Raw genomic sequence first — 12,736 nt, 5'->3', positions numbered from 1 at the left:
AAACCGAAATAAATGCTCAGCAAGTGTGTACTGCACCAGTAAAACCCAAAAGGCTGAAAGAAGAGTTAGACACAAGCTGCTTTCAGACCTGTCCTGGCTGATATAAATAAACTATATTATTATTACTGTACGTGAAACCTCAGACTACTATACAGGGAGAAATAGACGACAGATCCGTGGCTGAGGATTAGATGATGAGGATCGATTCCACTTCTATGTCTCTACCACATTAACATGAAAGTACAGCCCACAGCACGTTAGCTCAGCTTGGCAGAAAAGACTAGAAATCAATTTTTGTATGGAATAAACAAATGAGATGGTAATTAGGGAGATTTATTTTGCCACTGGGGCAGATTTTGTGTTTGCTACAGAGCCAGAGACTGTGTCCTTCCTTTTTCCCGGCTTCATGTTGGAGTCTGAGCTAATCACCCGCTGGCTGGCGCTACATATTTATTGTTCCCGACACAAGAGTGGGTTTATCTCTTCATTCTGTGGGAAAGTTATCAAGTGAGTTTCCAAAAAAACATCAAACTGTTGCTTCAACTACTTTTAAGACTTTATCGCTTTTTGTTCCGTTCCCCCAGAATGAGGCTAATCACAGATTAAAACAATTCATCTTGCTTCATCAACTTTGAAAGAATTCAAATTGAGGATGTCACAGCCTCCGACCCACGAGCTGCTGCTGCAATCAAACACATGATGGTGTCACGAGGAGAGGCCTTCGCAAATCAATCAGTCGAGGATAAGTCAAATGAGTTTCTCTGATGATGGATCTGTACCTGCTGCGAGTCTCCCTCCGTGTAAGGCAGCTTGGTGGACACGTGGAACATAATCTCCTTATTATGGAAACTTGTGTAGATGGATTCTGTGCCCGTCTGCCCGTGAGCGACATCCAGCCCCCCTCGGAACCTGGGGGAGGAAAAGGAGGAGGAGAGTGAAGGGAAGAAGGAAGTGAAGCAAGTGAAGAAAAAGGCGTGGAGAGGCCCGGGCCAGCCACGCTCGTCCATCATTGAGAAAACACCACCGGGCACTTCTTCTGCCAACTCAGTCACAAAATTGGAACCACTACAAATATCTAGGGTCTCTAAAACCCCATTTTTCACAGATTCATTCAAAACTTAACTCGGATCAATAGCAAAGAGACGAGTGGCCTTCTTCTGGCAGGCATTACGCTGAGTGCTATAATGAGAACTAACCCTAAAGTGCTGAAAGGTTCTGCTGGAGGAAATTGAAATGTAAAGTGTAAAAACCCTTTGAAGTCGTGAAGCTCAATCTTGTGGCCCAGGAACTCCAAGAACTCGACAAAGGCCGGACTTTCATCCATGTTCCCGAACAGCTCCTCCTCCGATGTCTGCAAGGACCGGGGCAAAGTGCATTTCTGTGACTCCGTGACATACCACTAAAAAAGAAAAGACTAGCAGCGTTCTCCCTTTGAGGCGCACCCACCTGGCCGAACTTCTGATAAATAACTCCAAACTTGAAGTTGTTGCTGATCACGTGCTCATCAAAGGTGACGATGAGCCTCGACGCCTGAGGATGAGGAGACAAGAGGTTTTTAGGTCGGATTCATGGAGCTGTAGAGTTGGTGCAAGTGAAATCTCAGGTACAAGTCACGATGAGGACCAGTTCCTACCTTTGGGTAGAGGACGGGGTAAAACCGGTCCACGTTAACTTCTTCACAAACAAGCTACAAGTGAAAAAGCACATTGAGCATCGTTAGATTTGTTAAATATATGCCGAGATAGTGAAATAGTGTCTTTAATAAATACATAAAGCAGATAATAGGTCAGAGCTGATAACAACTGCCTACCTTGGCCATCTGAACCACATTGGGGAACTCGGTAAGGCAGGAGATGGGAATTACATCGTGGTAGGTTTTTAGCTTTGTGCTGAAAAGGCAAAAATTTTGAAAAGTCAAAGTTCTATTTCTAACGGGAGAAGGATCCTTGGGCTTAAATGCTTCTCCTCTTTGTTGCTCGGCCTTCATGCAAGTGAATCGCACATTCAAAGGGAGACCTCTCCACTACACGCTGTGCGGAGCCGGGTGTGTATAATGGTCTTGACACTTGATGTGTCCGAGACAAGATTGCCAGGGAGAAGGCTGAACGGCTCCGTAATTTCTCTTCTGTAAGAGGTCGCTGCTCTGTCGGAGGGTTAAGATAAACAGCACCAAGAGAACTGTGCGGCGGAGTCTTCAGAAAATCTGAGCTGCTTATGGCGGCTCACATTCACAGTGCAATAGTTCAACATCTGGACAAATATTCATATTCAATTATATTTGTAAAGCGACAAATCACATTATCTCAAGCCTCTTTACAGAGGGAGGTCGAGACCTTACAATATTACACGGAGACGTCCAACAGTTCCCTCATTGAAGATATCAGCGAGACCACGTTGACTAGTGGCCCTTGGTTTTTAATCATGTTGAGTTGAAGCCTCCGTTTAAGCATCAGACGTCACATCATTATTTCTTTGTACGAATGGGAAATGGGAAATGGTTTTGTATTTATATAGAGCTTTTCTAGTCTTGATGACCACTCAAAGCGATTAACAGTTCAGTTTTATATTCACCCATTCACACACACATTCATACAGTGCATCTATTCGCAGCACTTTGTTATTCTATGGATCCACCCTCTGGAGCCTTTGTTTCTCATGGAAGAACCAGTTTGTCGACCCCCCTGAATTGACACAATATGTGTGTGTGTGTGTGTGTGTGTGTGTGTGTGTGTGTGTTTGTGTGTGTTTATGAGCGGAAAGCATGTGCAGCAACAGTGATTAAGGAGACTTAGACTTGTCAAACAGTCAATTTGCACTAACAGCCTGTGATTCTATACTGAAGAAAATAAGAGTTGGCACAAAGGTATAATTTTCTATCATTCAGGTCTTTCTCTGTGACCCTGAGAGGATGAGCGGTGCAGGTAATGGATGGTTGAATGGAGGAAGCTCTCTTTAAATGTGAACTGAGAGACCTCGCCAGTGGCTACACCAGCTGAGGTGACTGGGTTTGACCTGGATGACGGAGTGACCGTGGGTGGCGCCCACGCAGCGGACGACATCACTCTGTGAAAAGATAAAAGTGGAGGACAGAGCGCCAGCTACCTTACTACACTCATCCACTCTGCAGCTCCATTAACAAACAGGGACTGCAGCTATTTAAAATCTGGAGTGGAGTCTCTCAGGTGCTCAAATTAATTCACAGGTTTTGGGTAGTACGTTGTGTTCTCTGCCCCCCCCCCCCCCCCCCCCCCCCTCGTCTGTCTCTAGCAGAGTGTGAAGGCGTGGAGGATTTCAGCGAGCGAGTTCGGATGGTGGGTGGTTGGCCAAAACAGACCCGGCTTGTACAACAGAGAGGAGCGGTGGGCTGATGGCTGAATAATTTGTGGAACAGCTCAGGGCATGGACACATATATATATATATATATATGAACGATGTATATAGGTGAGTCACATAGCATCGCTCGTTATATGTGGGCAGTGAGGTACAGGATGTGATGCACATGGAAGTCAGTTTTAGAGTCTGTAGCAGAGTCCTGTATGAGAAAGCATCGAACCGAGCTGGGCCCACAATAATCTCCAGTTCAAATCTGGACCCATCTAAACCCCTGTGCCCCTGAGACTATCAGTGTGTTCCCTCCGTAATGACGTTCCTCACTTGTGGCTGTCAAAAGCTAATAGTAGTAGCTAAGCCACAGAGAGCTTATTTTCCACTGGCTACTCTTGTCTTTATATGATCCAGTCCGATGTTCCAGTTCGTTACTGGAGTGGATATCTCCCCCACTGGAGCAACCTAGCCCAGGTCAGGTCTTATAAAACAGACATCAGACACAAAACACTGTGACTGAACCAAATCATTTTGCAGAAAAGATGTTAGAACTTTCACAAAAGCTTCTTCAAACGCGACTGTGTCAAATCAGCAGCTGACGTTTGATGTCATGTTTAATTGAAGATGAATTTGATGTGGAATTATGGTTTAACCTCTGAGAGCGGCGGCAAGGCCTTGTCACTGAGCCGCCTATTCATAACAGTTCTAATTCATCACTGAAGCAACATTGAGAATAGAGTCTATTTTTCTCAACCTAATGCAATCCTTAGCGCCGGAGATAAAAAAAGGGGTCATGTGTACAAATACGATATACATGGAGTGATTCATAGAGTAAATGCAAAATAAATGACTGCATTACACAGATATCAGAAGCCAGGATGGAGTCAAATACAGAATGGAGGATTGATTGGAAAGGAAAATAGAATAAATGCAAATGGGAGAGAGAACAGGTCAGAGATAAAGAAAATGGGAAATGTACCGAAGCATCAAGCGCAGATGCTCCTGATCCCCAATGACATCATACTTCATGGAAAAGACCAAGTGGCCCAGGGCAGCGTCCATGGTGTAGTAATTAAAGTGTTCCTGGGGGCAGAGGAGCAGAAGAAACGTTCATGCACAAACAAATCCTGACGCACGATAATTAAAACTACAATGCTACATTGAGGTGGGGAGGCTGAAGGGAGAAACAGGAATGTGGCTGAACTGCTCTCGAAGGAGGGCTGTGAAACAAGCTCCATTATAATGTATATATAATGGATGCAGTAGATTTAAAGATTGGAGCCAATCCCAGTAGACAGTGGGCTTGTGAACTGGGTCGCCAATCCATCACAGACCCAACATACAGCCAACTGTCATTAATGTGTAAATCCAATGGGCAATTTAGAGTCTCCATTTAACCGGCTTGTCTTTGGACTGTGAGGGGAAGCTGGACAAAAGCCGTGTAAGCCGGGGAGAACGTGCAGAACCTACACAGAAGGGTTCAAACCTCTAACCTTCTAGTGGTGAGGCAGCAGTGCTAACCTCTCCAGCCCCATGGGAACATACGTGCCTGGGAGATGTTCTGGTGGATGTACGGGTGACGGTAGATAACACACAAACAAATGAACCAGCAGACAAACAGGTTTCCTCCTCCTCACCTTGCTCATGAAATGTTTCCTGTAGATCTTGGCGGTGCTGTTGGTCTCCAGTTTGATGTGGGAGGAGGGACAGGGAGGTTGCTCAGCCTCCGGTGCTTCTTTGGGCTCATGATTGTTTCCCTCGATCCAGTAGCCTCCGAACTGTGGCAGCAGGATGAGTGGGAAAGGGCTGCAGCGACCCAGAACCTGACCACGAGGGACAATAAGAAGGTGGAGAAAGAAAACTAATAGTCAGCACTGCATTGCTTTCATTATTGCAGAACGCCCGTTTAAACATCTATAAAGCGTGTACCTCATGGACGCTGGGATAAGGGATATAGTCCTCTTCTGTCTGCAGGGAGGGAAAGAAATATGAGTCAGGCTGGCAAACATTCAGTTTGAGCTCCTTGTCGTAAACTAACAATGAGCAGTAAAAGGTCCAGTGTGTATGACTTAGTGGGGACTAGTGGGGAAGTTGCATAATGTGTACATGTCGCATTTCATGTTTGGATTGTGCATCATGGTATACCAGGTCTGAAAGTTAAATAAAGTGTCTTTGGTCAAGCGTGACCTCGCTACTGTGGCTCCAACCCCCAACCACGACTGTGGCTCCTCTGGTTAGATGGTGTCATGAGGGTCAGAGAGATTTTGGTTTAATTTCTAGATCGAGGGGGGGGGGAAGTGAACACGTATTTACAGTTTATTCTAGAAACATGGCCTCTGCAACATGGCGGATTCCATTGAATAGGACCTGCTGTCGATGTGCATGTCGAGGTGTCATGCTCAGTCAATCACAAGACATGGATTCTTAGTTACAGGTATTTATACACTAATAAAAACATTACAGTGAATATAATTGACTTTCTGCTGATAGATCCCTTTTAGTCATCATGCAAACATGACAGAGGCAACATTAGAAATGTCTGATATTCCTCCATTTCATATACTTTACATATAACTACCAGAGATTTGGTCCCAAAACCTCTTGGTATGTTAATAAAACATGAATAAAGCAATATGCTTTCTGCTGGATTTGAATGTGTTGGTATGAGAGAAGCCAACAGGCGGCTAATGCATGCAGAACACATCAGTGGTCATCACACAATGACAAATATTTCTCATTTAACTCTCTGGTAATTATATTCAGTTGCAGTGGAATTAATCTGTGATGCTCGCTGCACTCCAGAAGCCATTCTGTGATATCAGCCTGCAATTTCACTTTTTTTGGGCAAACCCACTTTCTCCCCTCAATTTCAGATAGGCGATATTCTCCATTACCCCCCAGATTGCATTTGAACTTCCCCAGTAGAGCAGAACCGGACCTGTTGCATTGCAGAGAGCAAGAGAGAAAGCTTCGTTTTTATATTCAACTAAGTATAGTCACAGTTCTTTTAGTACAATATGATCCTGCACTTCTGGCATACAGCTGCCATGGAGGAGGCATTAAATGTCACAGTGATGAGGACTCATTTCCTGACATTTCGTTTCGACCTTATGGAGAAAATGTCAGATGATCAACGAAGTCAATATTGTGCCCATTATTTATTGAGATATTTTAGACCCGGAGAGGCTAGCATGACTAAAAACTGGCATTTGGAAAAAGGTTCATTTAATAACCCACTCGCCACTGTCACTGCATTAAGTAGTCAAAATGTGTGCAGTTATTTACAGGACATGTTACCTACCTGCTTCCTGCCACTTTAATGTTTCAAATAATATTTTATATATATATAGTGTGAGATGTAAACTGTCATGGTTCCACGTAATTGATTGTATTTAAGATGGACGACATGACACACTCCCAAAAACAAGGCCAAATCATCTTGATCGCCCTGCCCCCTGCTGGCTGGGTGCAGTTAAGTAGTAATTTTGTCTCCTCTATGTTAGTGGATGCTACACGGACCAAACCAAAAGTTAAAATATACATCAAATGATCTTTTCTCCAAGATGTTTTACCTAGGTTCTTATCAAAGCCTGTACTCAGGAATAATTTGGCTTCATTTTTGTGCAACAGGAGACGCATCATCTATGTTTACCTGAAGCCTACAGTCCACAGCATTTGGCCATTTATTGATAGTTAATATGCTGAGTGTTATATTTGTAATCATTCATGACAACTGAAGTGCAGAAATTTCCGAACACCATGTTGTCAAACAGCTTTATATATATATATATATATATATATATGAGTATTTACCTCAAACACTGATTATACACACAACCTGTAGTTTGAGCCAAACCCCAACAGATCCATCTTTTTCTTTCTGATGATTACGATCTACTGGGTGGTCTTTCTGACTTTCAGTGTAAGTAACGGACAGCGGAGGATTCTTCAGTCCTAGTCCCCCTTCCTGTTCCTAACCAAGCTTGCGAGCACCCTAAAGCCTGTCTGACGGCTGATAAGGAAAAGGTTTAGGACTTTCCCATTATAGATGAATTACCAGACTGCGCTTGGTGAGGAGATCTGACGATTTGAGACTCACCTTGAGGGGCGGGGGGAGGCTGCATCTCTGCTCATCCATTCTGAAACCCTGTGGAGAGAAAAAAACAATATGACACTGATGGAACAAGGTGAAATATCTACCAAACACTGCCTCATGGGTGAGGAGATACACAAAGAGTAATTTTTCATTGTCGAGGTTACAGATATTGTCTTGCGCAGTGCGAGATACTTCCTGGTGATAGTAATTCATGTTTTCATAACAGAAGCTCAATCACCAGACGGGCCGCAGAGAGAGGAAGTAAAGAGGAGTGAGAGACGACAGTGCAGTGACAAAGATAAAGAGAAGTGGATGAGAACACAGGAGTCGGTTCCCACAAACTTACTCTGCTGACTCGTTAGGACAGAGAGATGGTTAACAAAGGATCCCTGATCAGTCGCCAAATGCGTGGAATACCCCGCAGCAGGAATGGGAAACGTATCCGATTTTATGCATTTTTTCTTTTTCTTTTCAAGGTCTAAGGGAGATGATGAGGAAATTGAAAAAATGCTTTCATCAAGTTCATTCTTTGAAGACAGCCCCGCTCTGCTTCTGTTTCTCTTTCCCTTCCTCATTGCTCTGGAGAACAGGCATCACTAATCAGAAAAGGAAAAAACGCCACAGCTCAGACATTTTGCTCCTGTGTCGTTCCGGTGCTAAACAACCAAGAGCAAACAAAACAAATATGGTTTAAAGCTGCTAAAATATCTCTGAGATTCTTGAGAAGCTCCCGATGTTTGAAACGAGTGCATGAGCAGTAGGTACCACGTCTTGTGGTCTGAACATCAAGACTCTCACAAGCTCGATGGCTCCAGAACTTCAGAAAGATGATGTTTGATACTCAAAAGTTCTTTCCAACTGCTAAATAATATATTCAACAATATATCAATGCTTCAACCAAAAGCTGCTTTCAGGCTGAACTCTGGACCTTTTCCCTGAACGGTTCCAGACGGGCCTGCAAGTGAGAACGCGAATGTGGACATTTTCTGGAACTTATTCTACCAGCCCCCCTTATAAAATGTACGGAAAATGAATTCACGAATACACAATAGACTAATTGGATTATGTTTCCAGTGTTCTGGGATCATGATGAAGTCCGACACAGCAATGCAACAGCTAATAGATCACTTTAGTTTAAGCTAGGGTTGGTAATCCTGGAAAAGCTTTTAAGAGCAGGCTACACTACACCAATCAGATTCATCACATCTCCGCCCATCAGCCCTTTAATCAAAGTTTTCCCCCTTAGCACAAACTGATAGATACCTGACAAACAACAGGCAATCACTTTATATGTTCTAAATGAAGTGATTGGTCACGTTTATATTTTTTCAGCCCACTTTTATCTGTTGATGGCTTTCGGGATGTGAGGAGAGCTTCAATAAGTAAGAGAAAAATTGTTTCAGAGAGAATTTATCAATCCTACCTTTAAGTTTTCTCCACTATGTGGGACATGCATGAAATGAAAAACACCTTTTATCGTTTAAAAAGGGAATCGTTATGATCCAGTTAAAGAAGATGTGATCAAAGTCTCGGTTCAAACTACGATGATGATGTTGAACAACAAAAGCTTAGTCTTACAAATCCACCTCAACATATCGGAAAAAAAAATTAAATAAAACACAACATTTCACACATCTGGTGACAGAGAAGAAAAAACGACCTGGTTGAGAAGACCCAACACAAAGGCTCTGTTCAACACATTCAGAAGCATACGGTCTGTAAAGGCAGCCTGAGGGTGTCACTGCTGCAGAGACACATGGACACACACGTAGAAGGAGAGTGACAGAGTTACGATCAGAAAATAGAAGGAAATGGAAAGTTTTATGCAGGAGGACGGCGTTTGATTAGAGCGAGTTCAGGCGGTGGGGAGAAGAAGGCGGATCCAGGAGGCCGATCACTGTACCTGCATCCTCTCGATCATGGCAAACAGGTCCGAGCTCTGGTGGAGAGAGTTGACACAGATCCACACAGGGACATGGGTTTGATGGTTTGCCGAGACAAAGTGTGGATGTGCTTTCCCTACACTCATCCTCCAACACCGCTCACTAAGAAAAGCTGGCGGTGCCGAAAACCTTGTGTTGGAATCTCAGACGTCCCAATTCTATTTATCACTATGACAGCGCCGCCTCCCCCCCCCCCAGCCCCCAGCCCCCAGCCTCCACCCTACTTGACCATCACTCTCACTGAGGCTCCATTCAACGCCAGGAGAATCGTTCCTCCACACTTAAGGACAAACACGCTGCACATGAGCAACTCTTCTGGGAAACAAAACAAGCCTCGGAGCTCCATGGTGCTTTTTATCTGTTGCTGCAGGCGACAGCTCATCTGACTGGAAATCACTGTGGTTGTAGCTTCCGACACAAACACACACACACACACAAACACACAGTCATGTTAGAGCGTGAATGAGATATATTCAACCTATAAAGGAAATACCGATCGTAAACATGAACTCACATGAATGGTCTGAGAAGTATTTCCTGTTGTGGTATAATCTGCCTCCAGGGGGTTTTGTGATGTCAGTGCTCCTCATTAGACTAAAGGGATTAATCCAGCTCCTTGATTCATAAACACACCTGAACCATGTACGACTACAGAACATAAACACCTTCAGAACGGCTTCCAACCGAATTACATCGTACTGGTTCAAGTTATTTTATCAGTAGAGGGACTAGCACAATTACTGGTTTGCAATTTGTCTGCTCACTGGTGTAGCTGCGGGGACCATGGGCCTCCTTCTGTTCGAGTAATGGTGTTAAGCAATGGCCGGATAAGTGTTTTAGCAGAACATCACAATGTCACAGTGAAGTGACTTTTGGATATGAAAATGTTATCGCTTCATCTTTTTGGTTAAATTGAATCTCTGCCTGGAAATGTGGCATAAGTTCAGGCATTTATTCTTGAGTTGTGAACCACAAATAGTGTTTTGTGACACAGCAGTGACCCTCGCCATCTGACCACCAGATTCTAATCCCTTCATCTTTGAGTCAAAGCGGCATTTTTTGGTTTAAATATTACCAGAAATTCCCTCAAAGCATTCCTGGGATGATGGGATGCAGATAGTGCATAACAAACACTGCCTTCTGCATGTCAGTGATTGGAATATGGACCAAGCTAAAAACTCAAAGGACACATTCAATACATTATTTCTCAAATATGGTTCTTGCCATTATAGGAATCACACCTATGTTTGTGTAAGTGGAAATTAATTTTGGGCAGAAGGGCCTGAGTAATGTTATTAAACAAAGTATTTGACTAATTTAATTTAAAATTATGCAGTTTTGAATATGTGGGTATAAAGGTTTATCAGTTTATCATTACTATCCAATTACAGATTGGCCAGGAATAGTGTCACGATTTGCACATTCCCTCTTGTGTTATGACCAAAGAATGTGTTTTGAATATTTGATGGAATTTCCCTCAATACGTTCCTGAGATATTACGGACGACCTGCAAACACAATGCCTCCAGCCCCGGCTGTCGCCTGCGTGGAGGCATTAACACACCCTGAGGCCTGCTTGTGTTATCTGCACAGGCCAGGATGTGGATTCTTAGCAGCGCCAACCTGGAATGAAGGGGGGGGGGGGGTGAGAGGATGGCAGCAGCCCTGCAGGCGCTGCTTGTTGTGGGGCGAGCCCTCTGTTCACCATGTAACAGAAGTGGACTGAAGTGCCAGGCTGATGTTTCCACATGACAGCTTGAATTTACTGGAGGGGCACTGCGGGGCTCGCTAAACACACACACACACACACACACACACACACACACACTCCCATGCACACACACAGACACAGGGAAGCATACACGTACATTTTCATGCATGCAGTAAAACCTAGTTGTAAACCTACACATATCACCACCCACACAAGCACAAACACACCTGACCTCGTAAAGCCGAGGGTGCAGCCTGGGTCCATTGTTGCGTGTGAAAGCAAACAATGACATGTGATATTCAGGGACATATTGCGCTTCTGACTGCAAAGCAAACATCCACAAACACTGTCCTGCGCGAAAACCGGATTATCAGTGAACCACGAAGACTCCACAGTAACATCACAGAACCTCTCCCGGAGCCGAGGACTATGTGCTGGACAGTGGAGGTGCTGCAGAACATGAGCCGTGTCCTCCAGTGTGTTCTCACAAGAATAGCATCAGTCAATTATTTGCTTTCATCAGATTCTATAGCCGACACGGTGTAAACAATATCTGTCCCTGAGCTTCCTGAAGATTTAAACACACACAACAATAACTGGAAAGCAAACAAAAAAACTCACGTCACTGTGGCACCGTCTGTTGCGTAAAGGCTGAGTGGGGGGGCGGCTGGGCAGCGCCCCCAGTAAGTCATCCTTAGCTGCTCTGAGATCAGTCATCGCTCCACAAGTGAGGACGCGTCGGCCACAAGGAGGAAGGTGAGAGCGACCGCGACACCTCACACCGACCGACTGTCCCTCAGGCAATTAAAACCACAGGAGGAGACTCAACAGCCGTTCATTAGAATCCAATCATCTCTATGTGTAAGTAGATGCATGTGCTGAAATGTGAGAATATCAATTCTCCTCCTTCCTCTTTTCACCCACTCCACCCCGTCATACACACACACACACAAACACACACAAACACACAGCTGTTCTGCAGGAAGTAGGAGAAAGGGAGGAACAATGTTTCTCCCCTCCCTGCACAACTATCTTCTCTTTCTAATGCAAACACACACTCTGACATGTGGACACACACACACTCACACACAAAGTTCACACTTTTCTCTTCCTCTTTTTCTTTCATGATCTGTTTCTCAAGCCTCCACACACACAAACAGGGGGAAAGCAGCCATTAACATGAAAAACAGGGTCAGTGTTGACATTTCTACGTCTCCGGTGATAGATCACAACCCAAGACATTTCCATAATGTGTTACAGTCTATGTCCCCGTGTGGAGAAGTAGGTTAATTACACCTGCAGAGCTCAACACTTATTGTAAGGGCTGATTAAGACATGATTTTCGTTTTCTGTACAAGAAAATCTGACTAATTTTAATCCCTGCTGTTTTTACAACCAGAGCTTCATGGAGCTGAAAAAAAAAATGCTAAATAGAGATTTTGTCAGCCATAATATTCTAATCATCCAAAATAGACTAAGCAGAAATTACGAGATTGTGAAACTAGGTTTTATGCCGCTGTAGAAGAGTTCATATGAGATTAACTGCCTTTTAATTTGTATTTAGCGATTACAACGAGAAGCACACAACCCACAATCTTCAGGTGCAATAGAGACGTCTCCGATTTTTTGGGAGTTCACTGTTAGCAAGGAAATATTTTTATC

At 44.0% G+C, this 12,736-nt stretch overlaps 1 protein-coding gene across 7 annotated transcripts in view; it reads right to left on the bottom strand.

Moving 5' to 3' along the window:
- The window catches only part of rap1gapb (RAP1 GTPase activating protein b), a 96,458-nt gene that overhangs the window by 14,101 nt on the left and 69,621 nt on the right, over nt 1-12,736 (bottom strand). For 5 of the 7 annotated variants that reach the window (XM_062407150.1, XM_062407126.1, XM_062407127.1 and 2 more), the window contains 9 exons: nt 7,425-7,472; nt 5,255-5,293; nt 4,963-5,148; nt 4,305-4,408; nt 1,811-1,889; nt 1,634-1,687; nt 1,447-1,530; nt 1,251-1,351; nt 780-909 (listed from right to left, as the gene is read on the bottom strand). In XM_062407150.1, the coding sequence (XP_062263134.1) occupies nt 780-909; nt 1,251-1,351; nt 1,447-1,530; nt 1,634-1,687; nt 1,811-1,889; nt 4,305-4,408; nt 4,963-5,148; nt 5,255-5,293; nt 7,425-7,463 (816 nt within the window). In that variant the 5' untranslated portion in view covers nt 7,464-7,472. Of the gene's footprint in view, nt 1-779; nt 910-1,250; nt 1,352-1,446; nt 1,531-1,633; nt 1,688-1,810; nt 1,890-4,304; nt 4,409-4,962; nt 5,149-5,254; nt 5,294-7,424; nt 7,473-9,324; nt 9,361-11,695; nt 11,959-12,736 lie in introns of those variants that run through there. The other 2 variants (XM_062407129.1, XM_062407134.1) reach the window with 2 other exon arrangements.

The sequence above is a fragment of the Platichthys flesus genome, chromosome 2, assembly GCF_949316205.1.
Source record: "Platichthys flesus chromosome 2, fPlaFle2.1, whole genome shotgun sequence".
In the NCBI taxonomy this organism is placed as follows: Eukaryota; Metazoa; Chordata; class Actinopteri; order Pleuronectiformes; family Pleuronectidae; genus Platichthys; species Platichthys flesus.
Note: the sequence above shows the minus strand (reverse complement) of the source record. Positions and strands in the feature narration are given on the sequence as shown.